We start from the raw sequence: 21,376 nt of genomic DNA on the forward strand, positions 1-21,376 counted from the left end.
GTTTTTCTTAGTCATCACTTTTCAAGGACAAAGCATTACCTTTGCAGTTCTGGTTGATAGAACAATATCATCCTCTGGGGGGTGGGCAGTTCTAGAACATTCTTTCTCTCTCAAGGCAAAGGGAAAAAATTTTAAATCCTAAAAGAGAGAACGGTTTATTCTAGCATTCAGGGCAGTAGTGGTGGGAGAGTGGACCAGCGGGATGACTGAAGAGATTTATTCGATTAGCTGAGTTGCTAATTAGAGCTACTGTATTCTGATTCTTCCCCCTCCCACCCCCTTGAAATCAGGTGGCGATGTTACAGCCAAAAATATCTGGTTGGCAGAAAGTGTTCTGGATATCCTGACGGAGCAGAGGTAGAGTCTCCCATGAAGGGTGGGGCTGTGAGGGGTGTGAGTTTGGGACATGGGGAAGAAAGGCTGGTGGCACTCTGAGGCCAGGGGAAGGTGTGGCAGGCCTAATGGCGGCAGATGGAGAACTAAGGTCAAAAGATGGAGGAGTGGGAAAGAAGGAGCTTGCTAAAATATCTCAGAGCCCAGAAAATCTGGTCTCATCTGATAAGGGTTTATTTTTGACCCAGACCTCCTTGGAATGTTTATGTTTGGGGGGACTGAGAGGGAAATGAGCTCAGCAGAGGGGCCAGCCAACCACACGGGCCTGGCAGGTACCATACGCTCCTCCCTCCCAGCCTCAGTCCAGCACATGCTCTTTTTTGGAATGTCACAGGGCCGATGTAGGTGACTAGGGAGCAGAGAATCCTGCTATAAAGTGACATGGGGCCACATTTGACCTTCTGGCTCCTTTTCTCCAACAACGTGAAGGAGGGCTGTGTGAGGGCCGTTCTAGTATGTAAATTTGCTTGTGGCTTCCCCTTGATGCTAACAGGGTCCCAGTTTCTGCATCACTTCTTTTAGCGACTCTTTCTGAGTAAAGACATCAAGTAGCTAAATGACAGAGGCCTAAAATTCATATTCATTTCAGATTAAAAGGATGGTTTTCTTCATAATGGAGAGAGCTATGTTCTGCCCAGCCCTGCTCTGTAGTGCCACCTAGTGGCCTGGATCCAGTTATGCAGCCGCCCTGGGGCTGGTCATCACACTAGCAGTGGGACTTCCTAGGAGTTTCTTACTTGGCCTCTGCTTCTTTCTCTTGGTCTCTGTGTTTCTCTGCTACCTTTGGTGAGAGGCTCTCCCTTTCATCTGCCTCTCCTCTTCATTGTGCCATCCTCATGGCACATTTGTGCCTCTGCTAGTGACCTTCCTCCAAAGTGATTCTTCTCATAATGTCCCTCGTGTCGGATTCTGTTCTAGCATACCTTAAAGCTGAATTTCCCATGCAGGTGTCACACAGCAGCGCGTGGCTGCCTGAGCCCTTCACACTCTCGGTGAAAGGGAACACCTTGGCACTGAAACCTGTGTTCTAGCTTATCATCCTGTTTTCCTAACCTTTCCCAGGATTTCAGGGATGTGGGGTAAAAGGAAGCGCATGTCCTTGGCTAACATTTCCATTTTGTGAAAACAAAAGGACAGTACTGGGCCTAGTAGTGTAGGCATATAATCCTAGCATTTGGGAGGCTGAGGCAGGGGAATTACTCTGAATTCAAGTCTAGTCTGGGCTATATAGCAAGACTCTTGTTTCAAAAAACAGCTCCCACATACACAAAAGAAAAAGAAGAAAAGAAGAGGCCTTGGTCTTTAGTTAATTAAGTAGCTTGATTGCTTTTCCTGAATCAGGAAGTTGCCTGGTTATATTAATTAAACTCTTCCTCTAGCTCCCTGCCTTTCAGCAGGGGTGTCAAAGCAATTACAGCCGACTTGGTACTTAGACCCTCCCCACTGAGCCTTTACCTTTGTCCCTTTTGAAGCAGCGGGAAACAGATAATGTTTTTATCACTCTGTTTTCCAGGGAAATTCTGAAACTCTGGGGAAATGGGCTTTGCCGTCTAAAATCAGATGCCTCCCCTACACCCCCAAATCCTCCCCGATTTTGGGTTAGGGCAGGCAACTAATTATCTGAGGGTGGGGTGAGTGGTTAGAGCCGGGGAAAGGTTTGTGGTTTGGGGGCTGTAGTAATAAGCCTGGTAGAGGTACAGCACAGCACAATGTGTTCTAAGAACTCCGGGGCCTGGAAAGGTCCTGGAAATCCCCAGAGGTCTTTGCATCACACTTAAGAGAACTACTGACTGAAAACACTTTCCATAGCTCAGCAGGAAAAATGGAGCTTGCCTCTCTCCCAAGCCTAACATACACCACTTCAGCTATGATATGCTCTGGCGGTTGAATGAGTTAACAAGCACAGTTACTTTATTGGTAGCTGTGAATGTATTTATGTTATAAGAGGCTGATTTCATTTGGTACCTACCTTAGTGAGGCATCTGTCTGGTGAGGGAAATTAGTTACCTTTACCTATTAGTCAACTCATAGTCGGGTAATAACAGCCAGAGTGAAACCCTCAAAAGTCAGAAGCCATTATTCTCAGTGTGTGGTCATCACAGCAGTATGAGGTTGAGGTCTAAGCAAGCGGCCTGTGCAGTGTCTTCCCTTCCTGCAGGGAGTGGGTACTGAAGAGCAGCATCCTCATTGCCATGGCTGTGTACACGTACCTCCGACTTATTGTGGACCACCATGGGACTGCCCAGCTCCAGACCCTTCGGCAGAAGGAAGTTGACTTCTGTATCTCCTTGCTTCGGGAACGGGTAAGGGAACAGGACAAACAGTATGAGGAAGTGATGCCAAGATGTGGTGTCCATGTGGCCTTTATGCTTCTGGGCCAGAGATACCTTGTTAGGGGTGCAGGTGGTTCAGATGTGGTATTTTCATCATCCCTAGACAGCTCAAGAGCAAAGGACAGGAAACCGGAGTGGAATACCCCTGCTCCTAGAAATGTCATATATAATGCCACCATCTTCAGGGCTTTTCTGGTCCGTTCCAGCTTACATTGTTGTACAACAGACAGCAGCTATTGTGTGCCCACTGTTACATAAACCTCACCTCCCCCAGAAGTAATTGTTGTGTTTACTTGGGTGGATTATGAATTATTTACTATAGTTTCTCCCAAGAAAGATATTCTAACTCTAAGCTATGAGGACACTGACTACATAGGAAAAGTTAAAAGAAATATCAGATCAAGTAGTTAAGAACAGGTGCTGTTCTCACAGAGGACCCGGATTTGATTCTCAGTACCTACATGGTGGCTCACAGCCATATAGAATTCCAGTTTCAGGGGACCTAGCACTCTCTTCTGGCCTCTGTAGGTATGTTGTGTACATATATACATGGGCAAATACTGATACACATAAAGTAAAAAATCTCTTTTAAAAAAAATTCAAGCCGGGCGTGGTGGCACACGCCTTTAATCCCAGCACTCGGGAGGCAGAGGCAGGCGGATTTCTGAGTTCGAGGCCAGCCTGGTCTACAAAGTGAGTTCCAGGACAGCCAGGGCTATACAGAGAAACCCTGTCTCGAAAAAACAAAAAAAAAAAAAAAATTCAAAATGAATTCACATAATTGTATAGGCACATGTTGTTAATCAGTATTTGTTTAGACCAAACAGATACAGATCATTTCTTTTATGACAAATTGTCTTTTCTGATGGGCAGAATGAATTTTGGGGTAGGATATATGGGTGCTCCTTCCCAGCCCCATACTTTTAGAATCAGGAGAGAGAGGGGACCTGATGGTCTGAGTCTGTGTGGTCCAGCTCTTCCCAGGCACCTCTATCCTTGTGATGGTCCCCAGCCTCCACCTCTCTTCCCTGAACAGTCCCTTGCTCCAGGAAATCATGTAGGGTTCCTTCATAGGACGTTTTCTTTTGTCCTCCATAGAACATGCTATTCCTTTGTCCTTCCGCCAGAAGGGGAGCAATACATGTTTTTATTCTCTTTCCTGCTCCCCATTCTCCAATCTCCCTCCTATCCAGTTCATGGAATGTTTGATGATTGGCCGGGACCTTGTAAGATTACTTCAGAATGTTGCTAGGATACCAGAATTTGAACTACTGTGGAAAGATATCATCCATAACCCTCAGGCCTTGAGTCCTCAGTTTACAGGTAAGTGAGCACCTGGGTATACCCTGTCCTTGTTGTCCTGATTGGATTTGAAGGGGCAGAGTTGGCCTAGGAGAGATTTTGATAGTCAGGGAAAGCTTGAGATAGGACACACTATGCCAGTTTCATCTGGGTGTGGGAATGGCAGAGGTGCAGAACAGTTCATGTAGTTTGTGGCTAGGGCCTACATGACTGGTTTCAGCTGCCACTGCTCCTAAAAAAAAAAAAGAAAAAATCAGACAAGGCCTCAAGATAGCTCAGTAGGTAAAACACTTGATCCCAGGCCTGATGGCCTGAATTCCATCACCAGAACCCATGTGGTAGAAGGAGAGAATTCATTCCCAAAGTTGTGCTCTGACCTCCACACACCACTGTGACATGTGTGCATCCACATACATGCAGCAATAAACTAAAATAAGACATTTAAAGGACAATCGTGAGACAGAAAGATGTTGTCCTCTCCTTCCACTGTTCCTTGTCAAGGTGATGGCCAAGTCTCCAGCTTCACTGTGGTAGACAGGGAGTCAAAGGGCAAACTAATATGGCTGAGTCAGCAGAGGGTCCAGTTAGTCCTGGAAGAGATGGGCCTCTAGGATGTAGCTCAGTGATAAAGCACCTACAGTGTCCTCAGTTTGATTTCTAGAGCTGTGGAAAAGAAAGAGAAATGGCCCTGGCCTCTTAGTCCAGAGGGTGTGTTCTTGCGTGCTTGTATGTTTTCTCCTGACAGGGTTTTTCTTGACCTTTTCACTTACCCAGAATTCTTTTGTATTTTGAACAGCAACTCTGTAGCTTCATTTTTTTCCCCCTGACGCCTCCAACAGTTCTGCACAACACAAATGTGTGTGCATACACATGCTGAAGGCTGTCATCTAGGACCTGGGAAGTGAGGACAAAGAGAAGACAGTGCTACTGTGTGATACTCTGCTAATACCTTAAGCATGTGTCTGGTTGTCTGGCTCTGTCAGAGGGTGTGTGCCAGCTCATTTAATTATCTGTACAGCCCTTAAGATGAATGTTTCACTTTCTACACAGGAAAGTGAGGTTTAGAGAGATTAAGTCACTTGCTGAAGGCCACACAGTAAATAACAGGAAGGATTTGGATACAGGTCTTTCTGATTGCAATGTTTGTGGCTTCGCCACGCAATCACATTGGCCCTAAGATCTCATAGTGTCACTCTGAGTAACAGGAAGGCAGGTTAGGACTCACCATATTTCCCCCTGAATTTCCCACTTATTTCTAACTATAAAATCATGGGTGGCGAGGAGGCCAGTAGAGGGAAACAAACCACTCTAGTTGGTGTGAGTGGTGGCCACCTTGTATGTCTTTGCTGGCCTTCTCAAGGGCTTGTCTTGGAATAGGCCCATGAGTTAAACCACACTTAGTCCAGTTTTGTTTTGTGCCTTCCATTTCTCTGGTCTTCACACTTCTCTTCTGCATTTGGCTCAGGTATCCTACAGCTACTTCAGTCAAGAACATCCCGAAAATTTCTAGCCTGTCGTCTAACCCCAGACATGGAAACGAAGCTCCTCTTCATGACATCCCGGGTGAGATCATCTTTGCATAGGAGGAGGAGTTACAGGTGACAGGTGTTAGTCGAACACTGTGCAGATTTGTCACTGCTGACTACTGACCCACATGAAAGTGACTAAGTAGATGTCCCTTACCTTTATGATACTATTCTTGGTTCAGTCTATGCTTACACTTCTAATGTAAAAATTAGAAGTGTAGTTGCATGCACTTCTAATAAGCAAGACAAAATTCCAGCTCTTTGGAAGTTTTCTTTTTAAAAGCAGCCACGCCAGTGATTGTACACGGGTAATCTATCTGCGGTATAGGCCTTTTGTTTACCAAATATGGTTGCATTGTGGTAAAACTGTCTGAGGACTGTGGTTTTCCTCTCTGAGGATGCTTGTGGAATCTATGGACTTTGTAGACAGTTCCTCTGTAGCCGGCCTTCAGATACCCAAGACAGCACAGAATTTCCGAGACCCTGCTGCCTCTTGTAGCTATGTACCAAATGTTATAATTGAAATTAGTAACAGGTGTGGTGGCATATACCTATGATCCCAGCACTTGAGAGTCAGAGGCAGGAGGATTGCCACAAATTTAAGGTTCTCCAGGAATACATAGTGAAACCTTGTCTAAACAAGGAAACAAAACCAAAAAACACATTAAACATAATAAAAAAAAAAAAAGGCAGTGTTGGAGGTACCTGTGGGTATTCTGTGACAGAAAGCTGGTGAAGGACAGGACAGCTGCTACAAACCAAAGAGAGAATCACTAGACACAGAGACAAGTACTTTAATCCCAGTACATGAGAAGCAGAGGTGGCAGATCTTTATGTATTTAAACCCCACTAGGGCTGCATAGCAAGCATGTCTCCAAAAAAAGAGGAAAAGAAAAGAAAAAACAAATTATCGGAGGGTTATGTCAGCCTCTGCAGGAGGACACTGAGGATCTCAAATTCCAGTTTAGCCTGGACTACAGACAACATTGTGTCTAAGAAGGCCACGTTTGGAGTACATACATGCTGTCTTAGGGTTTCTCTTGCTGTGATAAAACACCATGAACGGAAGCACTTGGAGAGGAAAGGGTTGGTTTCACGTACACTTCCAGTTAACAGTCCATCACTGAGGAACTCAGCCTGGAGCCAGGAGCTGAAGCACAGGCCATGGAGGGTTTCTACTTACTTGCTAGCTCTCATGGCTTGCTCTGCCTTACTATGATGCCTAGGACCATCAGTCCAGGGTGGCACCACCCATCGAGAGCAGGGCCCTCCCACATTAACCAGTCTGGTGGGGACATTTTCCCAGATGAGGTTCCATCTTCCAGAGTGACACTCTGTCTTACTTATGTCCTAAAATTCACCATCACACATTATGTTGAAACGTAGTGTCCTCACCACAGTTGCTGAGTTTCAAGTGTTCAAGTGTTCAGCGGCTGTTGCTGCCACAGTTCTTTTTTACTGTTGACCCGGAAGCATCTTGTTAACCTTTCAGGTCTAGTTTGATGTCGTCTTCTGAGGGGAATAGAAGAGAACACCAAACCCTCCTCCATTAGCGCTGTTGTTTGGTTGTGTGGTTGGTTTGAGGCAGACAGAGTCTTACCATGTAGTGTAGTTATCTTCAAACTGTTGGCCAGCTTTCTATATCAGCTGGGGTTTTATGTTTTGGCCACCATATCTGGCTCTCGTGTTGCTATTGGTAAACATTTGATGTGTGTTTGGGAAAGGACTTGCTCCCTGGTCTGGAGTTTGTGCCTTAGCTAACAGTCCTGTTAGGGTTATCCTTTGTCAAGAAGCAGCCTGTGCTGAGTGGTGACCAGGCCTGCTCTTCTCTGTGGGAACACTTTCTGCTCAAGGAAAGGGAAAAGATGATGCTTCTGGCCCGAGGACCAGTGACAAGTGCAACAGTCAGCAGCCAGAAATGGAGGTCAGCGTGGCTCCAAGCTAGTGGCAAGAGTGAGCGTGCCACCAAGATGCAAGGCAGGCTAGTCTGTCAACACCATGATTTTCCCCAAAAGGAGAGGACATCAAGAAACCAAGGAGCTTAATGAAGTTGTCAGAAGGACATGAATCCAGGTCAGGCCTCCAGGTTCCTCTGTTCATCATCCCACCCTCCTTTCCACCCCCTCCTCCCTCAGGTGCGGTTTGGCCAGCAAAAGCGGTACCAGGACTGGTTCCAGCGCCAGTACCTCTCAACCCCTGACAGCCAGTCTCTGCGCTGTGACCTCATTCGATACATCTGTGGGGTAGTCCACCCCTCTAACGAAGTGCTGAGTTCTGATATCTTGCCCCGGTGGGCCATCATTGGCTGGCTCCTGACAACATGCACGGTAAGGGGCCATGCGATGGGCAGAGACTGCTGGGTGGTGAGCTGTGCCTCTTCTAGCATGTTCCTGGGCTGCTTCCACTTGTCATCCCAAGGCCATCTGAATGCTAGTGGCCCTTTCAGGCTCTTGTCCTTCCTTCCTTTGTCTCTAGAAATGGATAGTCAATCCTTGAACTAGGCTTGCTTTGGTTTGACCAGGCTAACCATCATCTTTACTATCAAGCCTCACCTCCCATCCCCAAACCTTGATTTCTGTTGTCTGCTTGATACAAGATTTTACTATATAGCTCCAGCTAGCCTTGAGCTACAGTCCTCCAGTCTGTCTCTTCAGATCTGCAATTAGGTGTGCACCAACCACTATATCAGCTCAAAGTCTGGATTCTTGAAGAGTTACTCCCCGAGTCCCTAAGGGACTCTGAGTCTCTGAGGCCTCCCTCTGTTTTTCCTCTTTGCCTCTAGAATCCATATGTAATTATTCTCTTCTTGTTTCCTATTCAGATTCAGGGCTTTCATCCTTCTGTTTATTTTGTTTGTCTGTTTATGGTATGGTTGGTATGTGTGTGTGCCTGAGTATATGTGTTTATGGTATGGTATGTGTCTGTGTTGGTGGAGGTCCAGAGGTTAGAAGAGGGAACTGGAGTTATAGGCAGTTGTGAATTACCATGTTGGTGTTGAAACAAGACCTAAATCCTTTGCAAGAGCTCTTTACCGCCATGATCTCCAGACTCCCGTCTGGGGATTGAATGACTCTTCCATAGGGGTCACGTATCAGATGCCCTGAATATCAGATACTTACATTACAGCTCATAATAATAGCAAGATTATAGTTATGACGAAGTTATAAACTTATGAGGTGGAAAATAATCTTATGATTGGAGGTCAGCGCAACATGAGAAACTGAATGAGGGGGTCACAGCGTTAGGAAGGTTGAGAGCCACCGCCTTAGTTGCTTACTTCCATAACTTTTGCTAGCAGCTTTGGATACTTTCTTTCCCCAAATACAGAATTTTGAAAGGAGCCATTTCCTTCCCAGAGTATGTTTTACTGTGCTAGAGCGACCCTGTTCTTGAGCATCTCACACCCTTCGTCTGTTTTATGGTGTCCCTGGAATGTGCTGACTCAGACAGCAGGCCATTCCTAGGGGTCTCTAGGGAGGTGCCCTGCTTGTTCAGCAAAGACAGCTGCAGGCTACTGTAAACATCACCTCAACTCACAGTCTATCAGTGTGCCCATGCTGTCCTCCTAGCGGGGATTAGGCTTGTGTACTGCTCGCTACAGGAAAAACCCAGGCCAGTTTCCATATCATAGGCATGTGTGTTCCTTACCCTGACGGGGTTCTTCCATCTTTTACTGGGAACTGAATTTCAAAGATGGACCAGCCAGGTGGTCCCTGGAATCTACCCCAGCCCGGGCTCTGGGAAGATGGGAGCTGATTAATGAAACTACCCTTTCCCCTTCTCTTTTCCAGTCCAACGTTGCTGCCTCCAATGCCAAGCTGGCTTTGTTTTATGATTGGCTGTTCTTCAGCCCAGAAAAGGATAGTATTATGAACATAGGTATGTGATTGGGACCAGTCAGCACCACCCTCCCATCCTCCAAGCCCCCGTTGTGAGTCCTGGTGACAACAGTTATCAGTCTCAGGGCAATGTGGGGCGGAGGTGGTTTATCTAGGAGCAATTCCCTTGTTCCCATTCAGTTCTCCCTTGACCTAGAAGGAAAGTAGCTTTGATGAGGTCAAGTAATGGCTGCCAGCTTCTCCCCCATAGCCTTGAGCTCTGAGTGGGAGGGCCTAAGCAGAGGAAGTCTGCCCTGTCTTCTTTTCTCCAAGCTGAATACTGGTCCAGGAAGGGAGATGAGGAGTGACGACTGAGTGCAGTTCGGGAAGATTCCCTGCTTGGTTGGAGTTGGGGAACTTAGACCCAGAACTTCCTAGGGGCTTCACATACACTGACATGGAGATGGTATCTGATGCCGGGGAACCATTTATGTTTGTTTCACATTCTTTAGAGCCAGCTATCCTGGTCATGCATCACTCCATGAAGCCCCACCCAGCCATCACTGCCACGCTCCTGGACTTCATGTGCCGAGTAAGTGCTAGGGCTCTGTTTGCCCTGTCCTGAATGAGCAGTGTTGAATCCCCCATTAGTCTCCCCGTGACTAGGTCTTCCCCAGGTGCTCCACTTTAGTCCTGTACCTGAGTTAGAAGACACTGTCTCCAGTGGAACTGACCCTTGTTACCAGAAGGTTTCTTAACTGTAAGACGATGACTCAAGATAGAATCTAATGTATTTGAGGAACAACTGGGTCCAGTCCAAGGATTCTGCTGTCTTCATAGACTGGAGTAATCAGGACCATCGCAGCCCTTTCTGTAGCTGTACTGTCTCACTTTTAGCCCCTTGACTAAAACCAAAACAGCTTTTAGTTCTAGTCCAGCAAAACATTGTAGTTACTCCCTCCCCTCTTCCCTTCCAGATCATCCCTAACTTCTACCCACCATTGGAAGGCCACGTTCGGCAGGGCGTCTTTTCTTCCCTCAACCACATTGTGGAGAAACGAGTCTTGGCGTAAGGAATTTGTGTGTTAGGGGTAGGGGATTCTCCCATTTTTCATTAGGTCCCACTTTAGATGAAATGTCATTCAGAGAGTCACACCAATGCTGACTCCTTCCCTTGACAGCTGTAAAAAGTGCTGGCTTCACCTTCTACTGATGGGCAGAAAGACTCATGTCCTCTGGACACAGGAATTTCTAACTTGCCATCCATCATATTACCATAGGCTTCAAAGGCCTTCCTGCCCCCTGTTGACTCTGAGGGGTCTGAAGGTGGCACAGTTGTGCTGAGTGAGCAGTGAGCATCATGCCTGATGTTGACTTTTGTCTGTGCTCTCTATTAGACACTTGGCTCCCCTGTTTGACAACCCTAAATTGGATAAAGAGCTTCGGTCCATGCTTCGGGAGAAGTTTCCTGAGTTCTGCAGCTCACCCTCCCCTCCTGTGGAAGGTATGGACGTCCTCACAAAGCCGTAATTGAGTTCTCACTCGATGCTGTTGCTCTCTGACTTTTCCCTTGGTGATCCTTCAGTGATGCAAGGCTTTCATGGGATGCTTGCCTCCCTGACATTTGCCCATCACCTCTCATCCCAGTCCTTTAGTCCAGGCCCTTCACCAGAGCTCCTCATGTTCACTTTGCTCCTGATTTCAGACTGCCAACTGCCAGACTTGACTGCCATAATTTTTTGTTTTAGAATAAGGGCTTAAGCCAAGCACTACTTTCCAACTTGGTTTTAAAGTAAAGAGCACTAATAAATGTCCCCAGAGCTGAGCATGGTGATGCATGCCTGTAATCTTAGCACTTAGGTGGAAGCAGGAAGATCAATCAGAGGACCAACGGTAGGTAGCCTGAGATGCATAAACCCCTGTTTCAGAACAGAAAAAGACTGCCTCGATCATCACTTATCCTAAGCTGACATGAAAAAGTCTTGTCTTACGCTGTCTCTTCCTCTGGGTGGGTCACAGGGAAATCGAGAAAGCAAGTTTGTCCTTCCTTCCAGCCGGGTACCATTTAGGGTATCAACTCTGTATTCTCCTACCTGTCCACTAGTCTCCTTCCCAGAAGCATCGAGTATACTGGGGAACCCAGGAGGCTATCAAGAGTCTTTTTTTCTTTACTCACAAGTCAAAATTGAAGAGCCTGTTTCCATGGAAATGGACAACCACCTCTCAGATAAGGACGAGAGTTGCTATGACAATGCAGAGGCAGCCTTCAGTGATGATGAGGAGGATCTTAATAGCAAAGGTAAGGATAGCACTGGGAGTGTGTGAGTTGTGGCAGCCCAAGAGGCCTGTCTCACAGGTGGCCTGCCTGACTGCAGTCTTTCTATCCGACCTCTTTTGCCCATGAGCGTGACTTTTGTTTATTACTGGACGAGACTCAGTGGTGCAGAGCTTAACATTTGACAGTAAAGGCAGGAGGGTAAAGTGGTCCTGCCCGTTTGTAGGTATGAGCTGGGACATGCACATAGTCAGGGCTGCGGCACCTTGAGAGGGCAGGTTTACTGCAAGAGCTATGAGGAGGGAGCAGGTAGTCATGGGGACTGTCTCTGGTACTAAAGTCTGATGAACCATCCTCAGGGAAGAAGAGAGAGTTTCGCTTCCACCCCATCAAGGAGACTGTCGTGGAGGAGCCGGTTGATGTCACCCCTTACCTTGATCAGTTGGACGAGTCCCTGAGGGACAAAGTGCTACAGCTACAGAAGGGAAGGTGGGTACAAACCATACTCCCACCCTAGGAGGCTGAGTCCAGGCACTTCCTACTCCCTAGATGGTGTGGGTGGATGGTGAGGTGTGGAGGGGAAATTGATGCTTCCTGGGAAATGTCTGGCTCATGTCAGGGAGCATAGGCTGGGAATAGGGTAGCCCTGTCCTCTTAACACCTTGGGGCCCCACTCCCTTGAGACTGGAGTCTGGAGCAGCAAGTAGGGATTTTCCTCTTTTTTGGGCCTCTGCCCACAGAGCAGCATATACTGTCCAGAAGTCTCCCCTCTGAGCTGGGAGCTCACAGCTCCTTTGTGCATGTGCATGTATACACCTTGGGATGTGTCTTACCCTGCTGTTACTAATTTTCTCTCACTTTTATGCTGTAGTGATACAGAGGCCCAGTGTGAGGTTATGCAGGAAATTGTGGATCAGGTCCTGGAGGTAAGGGGGATTTAGAGACAAAACAGTACAAGCCTTCCCAGCTTACAACTCCTCAGTCATGCCTCACTGGAAATTAAGCTCCCACCTTCCCTACCCCAGATGAACCCCTTCTGAGGCAGGGAACATGAGTGAGCTGCTCTGGGGGGTAGACACAGGTGGGCCCAGCAGAGGTTCTGGGCAGGTGGGGTTTGAATTACGATGTCTCTCCTCCCTCTTGTCACCCAGGAAGACTTTGACTCGGAGCAACTGTCTGTCCTGGCTTCCTGCCTACAGGAGCTCTTCAAGGCCCACTTTCGAGGGGAGGTGTTGCCTGAAGAGGTCACTGAAGAGTAAGGCTCATCTCTGATACCCAGGGCCTCAGAAGCCAGAGTGTGCTCTATCAGCCCCAATCCCAAGCACACCTTACTGTAGACTTGAGAAAAATCCTCTTTACTTGGTGTCTCCACACTTACAAATACTAATGGACCCTGAGAGTGCTGGGCAGTAGACCAGCATGCCTTCCCTGTTTGTCCATGAGTGCTGCCAGGCCAGTGTCCCCAAGCTTTGCTGCTTCTGGGGGGACTGGTCCCTAGCCTAGACTCTGCCAGTCAGAAGTCTCATCCTCAGATTTTGTGTCCATGTAGGGAACCTGTTTTTCTGTTACAAAGCACTAAGCAGCAGGAAGTTTGCCTTTGGTAGGAAAGGAGTAGGCTAGATGTCAGATCTTCCATGTTTCCTGCCTGTAGGTGTTCTCCCTTCATGTAGATTCTCACACGCAGTCTTCCTCTTCTAGGTCCCTGGAGGAGTCAGTAGGGAAACCACTGTACCTAATATTTAGGTAAGCACTTAGCTGAAGAGCTGTCTGCCTTCCATCTTCCCTAACAGTGCACAGATATCCTGGTCCTGGGTTCTGGGGCTTCTCTAGGGAAGAAAAGGTATTCAGTGGGTAGACAACGCTTCTGTCCCGTTTGCACTGTAGGAGAGCCTATGCTAGGTGACACCCTTTTGTCCCCTCTAGGAACCTGTGCCAGATGCAGGAGGACAACAGCAGCTTCTCGCTGCTTCTGGACCTTCTCTCTGAGCTGTATCAAAAGCAACCCAAGATCGGCTACCACCTGCTCTACTACTTGAGGGCAAGGTGGGTGAATCTCTATCTTCTGCATGGCGTTGGGGCACTCCTGAGAGCCAGCCTCTCACACACATGCACATCAACCCCCTCCTTCCCTCTTGGTTATCTGCAGCAGCACTGTCTTTGGTTTGTACGTTTTTGGTGCTGAGGGTTAAACCCAGGGCCCATATATCTTGTGTTAGTAAGTTGTTTTTATCACTGTGACACACTGAGGGAAATTTAAAGAGGAAGATTTATGCTGACTCCTGGTTTCAGACATCTTGGTCCGGGGTCCACTGGGTCGGTTATTTTAGGCCTGCAGTAAGTCAGAGCACCATAGCAGTGGGCATGTGGCAGAGGAAGTTGCTCAGTTCAAAACAGTAAGAAGAGAATGTGACAGAGATGGGCCAGAAATATACCTTCTGAATACATGCCCAGTGCCTCCAACTAGGCCACAGGCTCCGGGAAATGTCCACTACCTTCCATTATTGCCATCAAATCATGAATCCATCAGTGTTCTCAGGTTCTAATCTGCAGTCTCAGCATTTTGGAGGTGGAAGCAGAAGAGACCCTTCTCAAGACTGAAAAAGATTCAGTTGCAGCAGTGATTGGAGACACATGAGCCTTGGAGGGATAGTTCATATCAAAACAGGACAGACACTGGGTGCTTTACTGGTTGTCTTTGTTCAGTTTGGCAGCAGAGGATGGAGCCAGCTTTAGGTCCCATAGGACATTTTCCCTCCAGTTTGTGTGGTGTTTCTCCTTAGGTTCTGATGATCAAATACATATTCAGCCTCTTTGCTGCTGTTGGTGGTGTTTGTTTGTTTGTTTGTTTCATGTAACCTAGGCTGGTCTTTAAGCTCCTGACCCTCCTGCTTCAGCCTCCTAAGTGCTGGGATTGCAGACACGGACTAGTTGCCAGGCTGCCTCTAAGCCTGCTCAGTAGCACAAACAGATCTTAAACTTGTGATCCTCTTGCTTCAGCTTCTCAAGTATCTGGGATGACAGGCCAGTTCCAAAGGCCTGGACAACTCACCCTTTAAAGTATACAGTTCTTCCAGGAGTTGTAGTTACAGGACTTGGAGGTAGAAGTAGAAAGATCAGGAACTCAACACCAGCTTTAGCTCCCCCCATAGGACATTTTCCCTCCAGTTTGTGCGGAGTCTCTCCTTCCACCTTTATAGATGGGTTCTGATGATCAAATGGAGAATACTTGCATACCATGTGTCTTTACCCACTGGGCCATCTCGCCAGTCCTACCTGGTATATTTGAGACCAGCTTGGTGTGTGTTAGTTCCTATGTCAAAAAAAAGTCATGCTGGGTGATAGTGGCAGAGGCAGACAATCTCTGAAACGGAAGCCAGCCAGGGCAGCTCTAAGTTGACACAGAGAGACCCTGTCTTGGAAAACAAAACAAAACAAAAACATACAAAAAAACAAGCCAGAGTTGGTTTATAGCTTAATTATTACAGTACAAGCATGCAATTAGGACCTGAGTTTGATCCCCATTACCAATGGGGATGGCTCTTGAGAGAGATCTTCAAGGCCACCCTCTGGCCTGAACATACAAGAACATGCACACATACACAAACAAAGGATACAGCTCAGTTTGGGGATTAAAGGTGTACACCAACATGCCTGGCTCAGTTCATTTGGTTTTAACATGCCCTTGAATGCTAACTATCTCTGCTGCCTAATTAAAACCCTTCATCATCCCAGAGAGAAACCTATACTGTCAGGCAGGCCCTTTTGCCTAGGACCTTGCACTCACTGAACTGTGGTCCCCATCAGTTTGTAGATAAGACTCTTCTGAATGCTTCATATAAACAGACTCGTGGGACATTGCTTCTTGTGGCTCAGCATAGTGTTCTCAAATCTTTGCATCTGCCAGTTGTTTATCCCTTGCTGGATGTCTTTTAATGTATTGATGCACAACATTTTATATTATTATTATTATTATTGAGACAGGGTTTCTCTATATAGCCCTGGCTGTGTTGGAACTCACTCTGTAGACCAGGCTGGCCTCGAACGCAGAAATCTGCCTGATTCTGCCTCGATACACAACATTTTTATGTCTGTTTTGTACATTTGTGAATGCAGCTTCTGTGATTTACCAGTTTACAGTTACTGTGTGCATATATTCTTCAGTGTCCTGGATATATACCCAGGACAAGAACTGCACTGGCTACTGGGCCATGGAGTTACTTTATTTTTGCATGGGTGAGAAGTAACCAAACTGTTTTCCAAAGTAGCTACAACTACAACTTCTTCACATCCTCATTAATGTAAGAGTTTTCATTTCTTCTTCCTCTTCTTTTTTTTTTTTTTTTTTCTTTGAGACAGGGTTTCTCTTTTTAGCCCTGGCTGTCCTCAAACTCAGAAATTCGCCTGCCTCTGCCTCCCAAGTGCTGGAATTAAAGCCGTGTGCCACCACTGCCTGGCGAGTTTTCATTTCCTGATGTTCTCTCTAACATGTTATGATCTGGACTTTTGTTTTCATTTTCTTGTGGTATGAGAAGTAAGCCCATGTTAGACAAGTACTGACACTGTTCTTTACCTAACTAAGTCCTTTAGGTTTGGTTTTGTTGTTGCTTATTTTATTTTATTTTCCCAAGACAGAGTTTCTCCGTATAGCCCCCTGGCTGTCCTGAAACTCACTTTGTAGACCAGGCTGGCCTCGAACTCCCAAGTGCTGGGATTAAAGGCGTGGCGCCACCATCACCAGGCTTTATTTGTTTTTTTTTAAGACAAGGTTTCTCTGTATAGAGAAAGACTCAGGGTTAGCCGTGACCTAGAACTCAACTCCACAGAACTCAGAGATCTACCTGCCTTTGCCTCCTGAGTGCTGGAATCAAAGGTGTACACCACCATGCTTAGTTTATTGTTTTTTAAGATGGTCTGACATAGCTGAAATTGGTCTCAAACTTGCTTTGTAGCTAAAGATGATCTTGAACTCTTGATCTCCTGCCTCTGCCTCCCAAGTACTAATTGGCCTACTTGGAGGTTTTGTTTCATTTTAAGATGGTTTCTCAGAGCCTTCAAAGATCCTCTTGCCTCCTCCTCCTGAGTGCTGGAGCAAGTGTGTGCCACTAGGCCCAGCTTCATGAGTGTTCTTGTCTGAGAGAGACATGGTTTTAGTTCTTAACATTTAAGCCTCAGTTCTTCTAGGCTTTGTATATAGTGTCAGTTGCTGCTTCTCTGGCATGACAGGAGTCCTTCCCTCTGCTCTCAGGAGGCATTCCTCTCACTGCTGATGGTTAGAGCATGGGGGAAGCTGGGCATAGTGGTGGACATGTTTAATTCTAGCTTCTTTGGGAGGGAGTGGCAAGTGGATCTCCATAAACTCAAGGTCAGCCTGGGGTACATAATGAAGCAAGTTCAAGGTCAGCCAGGGCTTTGTAGCAAGGCTGAGTCTAAGCAAAGAGGAACACAAAACAAAAGACAGCATTGGGGGAGGAAAAGTGTCTCCTGGCCCCCAAATTGCTGGGCTCTTGGAGAAGATAAGGAGGGATGTGGGGTCCATGAGCGCTGAGCTTGCAAGGTAGAATGGGCACCTACCTCCCTGGGGATATTTGAGGCCCTGGTGCTGGGTTGCACTGTTGGCTTAGGCTCAACTGGTTTTGCAGCAAAGCCGCCGCAGGGAAGATGAACCTGTATGAGTCGTTTGCCCAGGCTACCCAGCTGGGTGATCTGCACACCTGTCTAATGATGGACATGAAGGCTTGCCAAGAGGATGATGTGCGACTACTATGCCACCTCACGCCTTCCATCTACACAGAGGTCAGTGCCTCCACGGGGGTCCATGTGGGCTGGGAGATGTTTGAGACAGTCTCATTCTGTAGCACTGACTGGCCTAAGTGTTCACTGTGAAGCCCAGACTGACGATAGACTAGTGGGTGGTCCTCCTCCCCAGCCTTCCGAGTGCTAGGGGTACAGATGTGAGCCACCTCGCCTGACTTGTACTGTATACTCTTGAGTTGTTGCCCATGTGCCCACCTGCTTTAGTGGTCATTGCTTCCCAAAGCACGGCTGTCTTCCTCCATCTCTGTTATAAGCTGGAGCTTTTCTCAAGCTCCCTACAGTCTTACTCTGGTGCATCTGTAATGTGTAATGTGAGTCAGTACCTATTGACTTAGACTCTCAGGTTTAAAGCAGAAAGACTCCCAAGCCTTTCTTGATGGCTAGAAGGCCCATCCTTTGTAGTGGAGGCTCACTTTCACTTCCCTGATGACTTCAAATCTTCTCTCAGAGCTGGGATACAGGAGGAGGTATCAGCTCTTCCTCTTGGCAAACATTCCAGGAAGAGGGAAATGAGGGCTCAGGGTGTGGGCAGGGCAGGAGGAACTGTGATCACAGCCAGGCCTGGAGGGAGGAGGGGTAGAGTAGGGTAGAGTAGTATCCCATCCCTGATCTTTCTCTGCATGAGGACCTGCCTTCCCCCTCCCCCCGCCCCCTCTCTCTTTCTCTCTCTCTCCACACACACACTCTCTCTTGAACCTTTTCTGTGGCTGAGAGTCTGCTCACATTGGATCTCTCCTTTGCCAGGCATAATACAAAGATTTGTTTAGTTACACTTCCCACAGAACTGGTCATTATGTCCAATCTCTGTCAGCTCTGGCTTTATCTCTGGGCACACTCCCCCCAACACTCCTACAGACACGCGCGCGCCATTCCTCTTTTCAAAGACAGTCTGCTCATGATGGACATACACAGATACTGAAACCTGGGGTTTACAAGACATAGATTCCCAGATTTGTAGCTGTTTGGTTCAGTGCAGGACCAGAACCCTAGTTTGTGATAAAGAGTGGGGCAGACTCGGTGAAAGCCATGGGTCCAGCCCATGATCCTGCCCCTTCTCTTTCTCTCCAGTTTCCAGATGAAACTTTGAGGAGTGGGGAGCTGCTGAACATGATTGTGGCTGTTATTGACTCTGCACAGGTAAACATTGAGCCTTGACATTTCCAACAAGGCCTGGAGGGCAGGACTTGGGAAATGGGGGTATGTTTTCTCTCTCTAGGCCTGTACATGAAAGCCCACATCCTCAGGCACTCTGCCTCCCATTACATGTGGGTGCCATTTAGGCCATTAGGGCTAGGAAGGGCAAGCAGAGCTCGAGAGGCTGGTGTCAAGCCTGTCCTCTCTGATATTTCTCCATGTTCTCTGGAAGTTCCTGTTTGTGCAGGGAAAGTTGAGGGTGGGCAGGTGTGTGTGTGTGTGTGTGTGTGTATGCTTAGTCATGGGTTTTCAGGTAGGGGTGTGTGTGTGTGTGTGTACATCCTTAGTCATGGGTTTTCAGGTGTGTGTGTGTGTGTGTGTGTGTGTGTGTGTGCATGCATGCATGCTTAGTCATGTGTGTTGCTCTTACCCTGGTCTTCTCTTCAGTTCATAATAAAAATGTTTGGGCCATTTCTGCTTAACCTTTCCCATACACAGGACCCCTACAGATTATAGCTTTGCATAAGTCCATATCTGAATGAGGTGGGTCTCATTTCTACTCAAGGCCACTCAGCTCCCAATCAGAGAAGGACTCAACATTGACATTAGGGTGTGGGTAATTTTTTCTTTTCCTTAACAGGCCTGTGCCCCTCCAAGCCTATTGCTGTTGTACCTGACCCTTCACCCTTCAGAATCTTATGTCGTGCCTTACCCTTTTGCCCTTTGGCCTCTCTTAGAGGTAATGGGTCTGATGTTTCCTTCTGCCTAGCTCCAGGAGCTGGTCTGCCATGTGATGATGGGGAACCTGGTCATGTTTCGGAAGGACTCAGTCCTCAACATACTCAGTAAGTTACTAGGTCTTCCAGGAACCTGGGAGAGGAAAGGGACATCAGCTGTGTTTAGCAGTGACAGGAAAGCGGCTGTGGGGGTAGGAAGCGGGCAGGCGGGCAGGCAGGCAGCAAGGTTTCTTCTGTCTCTTTCAGTTCAGAGCCTAGACTGGGAAACGTTTGAGCAGTACTGTGCCTGGCAGCTCTTCCTGGCCCACAACATCCCCTTGGAGACCATTATTCCTATTCTCCAACACCTCAAATACAAGGGTGAGTAGGACCATGGGCTATGGGAGGAGAGAAGATGAGGCCTTCAGGCTTCTGAGATAACCCAGAGTCCCCTCCTCACAACCAAGGCATGCTGTGCTCTGGTGACAGCCCTACAGGCCTTCTCTGAACAGAGAACCAGACCTAGCAGCTGAAGACTGAGTGAGGCAGTAGTTTCTTCCTGGTTCTTGGTCAAGACTGTTCTTTTCTAGTGGCTGGTGGCTGGAGAGGTAGAAGAGGTACCTTCCCCTCCTGAAATGATATATTCCCCTGTACACATCTTTCCTCCCCCACAGAACACCCAGAGGCCCTGTCCTGTCTCCTGCTTCAGCTCCGGAGAGAGAAGTGAGTTCTTGGTGGCTCTGGGTCCCAACCACCCACCAGATGTTGAGGCACTTGGGCCTTGCTCCCTTGGCCATGCTTTCTTCCATGTCCATAGCTGTCTGCCTTCTCTACCCTTAGAGGGGGAGGTGGGGACAGAACATCAAATGGGAAGGGTCAGGGCCAGGGACCATAGCTGCCTTCATCACCCTGACAGAAGAGCCAGCTACTAAGACCCTAGAGAAAGTGAGAGCTTGGGGAGGGGACATGTGGGGACTGGAGCATTGCACCTACTACCACAGAAGTGGAGGAATCTCACTTCTCTGGTTCCTACAGAGAATGGAACCAGGCATTCCTTGGCCCAAAGAGAAGGGGAAAGGGATGTGAGAGCAGGAAGCCACCAGGGCCAAGAGGCGGGGGTTTGGGAAATCAGTAAGTGACACTGAAGCCATTCCCAAGGTAAGCCATCCATGTGTGCACGGCTCCAGCATGCTCTGATTCCTAGGCCGAGTGAGGAGATGGTGAAGATGGTGCTGAGCAGGCCCTGCCATCCTGATGACCAGTTCACCACCAGCATCCTGAGGCACTGGTGCATGAAGCACGACGAGCTGCTGGCAGAGCACATCAAGGCGCTGCTCATCAAGAACAACAGCTTACCCCGCAAGAGGCAGAGGTGGGCTGCATGGCTGCTGCCCAGGGATGCTGGCTTGCCAGTCGTATACAGGATTGCTTTGTGGGTGACGTCTGATAGTCTGAGTCCCACAGCTGAATACCCTCTTGAGTCCTCACCAGCACTGTGCCACTTAGGACTGCCTCTGACCTAAGGAGCGACACTGGAGGAGTGGACAGTATCTGACTCTCTGCCTTCTCATGTAGCCTAAGAAGCTCTAGCAGCAAGCTGGCCCAGCTGACCCTGGAACAGATCCTGGAACACTTGGACAACCTAAGGCTCAACCTAGCCAACACCAAGCAGAACTGTATGCTGCCTTTCTTCCTGCCCCTTCCTCTTGGGCCAGTTTGGGGGAGGTGCTGCCCTGGTTCAGATCTCCTACAGCTATTTGGGGAAGGGATGACATACCAGGACCACTGCTCAAACCCACAGAAGAAATAACTTTCTGTGCTATGTATAATCTTCCTGACATATTAACTAATTAATTAATTAATTCCATAGTTTTTAGCCAGACACCAATCCTCCAGGCGCTGCAGCATGTCCAGGCAAGCTGTGACGAAGCTCACAAGATGAAGTGAGGTTCCTTCTACTTTGGGCCTTGGGGAGAAGAGTCTGCTGGGGACATAACTTAATGACCAGCAAGACCCTGGGGTTGCGAAACAGACTCGGCTTAGGTGCTGAGGTGGAAGGGGCCTG

The 21,376-nt window shown here is 47.8% G+C and overlaps 1 protein-coding gene across 1 annotated transcript in view; it reads left to right on the forward strand.

Annotated features, from left to right (window-relative positions):
- Ints3 (integrator complex subunit 3) overlaps positions 1-21,376 on the forward strand; it is a 42,721-nt gene that overhangs the window by 20,322 nt on the left and 1,023 nt on the right. Inside the window, exons 6-28 of the mRNA XM_021157313.2 lie at positions 291-357; positions 2,552-2,696; positions 3,920-4,049; positions 5,494-5,591; positions 7,690-7,881; positions 9,346-9,433; positions 9,885-9,964; positions 10,350-10,441; positions 10,770-10,876; positions 11,552-11,671; positions 12,007-12,136; positions 12,519-12,573; positions 12,799-12,902; positions 13,346-13,390; positions 13,571-13,690; positions 17,287-17,440; positions 18,530-18,598; positions 19,365-19,440; positions 19,579-19,692; positions 19,986-20,034; positions 20,516-20,683; positions 20,887-20,987; positions 21,182-21,254. Coding sequence (XP_021012972.1) covers positions 291-357; positions 2,552-2,696; positions 3,920-4,049; positions 5,494-5,591; positions 7,690-7,881; positions 9,346-9,433; positions 9,885-9,964; positions 10,350-10,441; positions 10,770-10,876; positions 11,552-11,671; positions 12,007-12,136; positions 12,519-12,573; positions 12,799-12,902; positions 13,346-13,390; positions 13,571-13,690; positions 17,287-17,440; positions 18,530-18,598; positions 19,365-19,440; positions 19,579-19,692; positions 19,986-20,034; positions 20,516-20,683; positions 20,887-20,987; positions 21,182-21,254 — 2,377 coding nt within the window. The remainder of the gene's footprint in view (positions 1-290; positions 358-2,551; positions 2,697-3,919; positions 4,050-5,493; positions 5,592-7,689; positions 7,882-9,345; positions 9,434-9,884; positions 9,965-10,349; positions 10,442-10,769; positions 10,877-11,551; positions 11,672-12,006; positions 12,137-12,518; positions 12,574-12,798; positions 12,903-13,345; positions 13,391-13,570; positions 13,691-17,286; positions 17,441-18,529; positions 18,599-19,364; positions 19,441-19,578; positions 19,693-19,985; positions 20,035-20,515; positions 20,684-20,886; positions 20,988-21,181; positions 21,255-21,376) is intronic.

The sequence above is a fragment of the Mus caroli genome, unplaced genomic scaffold (genome assembly GCF_978045245.1).
Source record: "Mus caroli unplaced genomic scaffold, Mus_caroli_1 scaffold_3, whole genome shotgun sequence".
NCBI classification, from domain to species: Eukaryota; Metazoa; Chordata; class Mammalia; order Rodentia; family Muridae; genus Mus; species Mus caroli.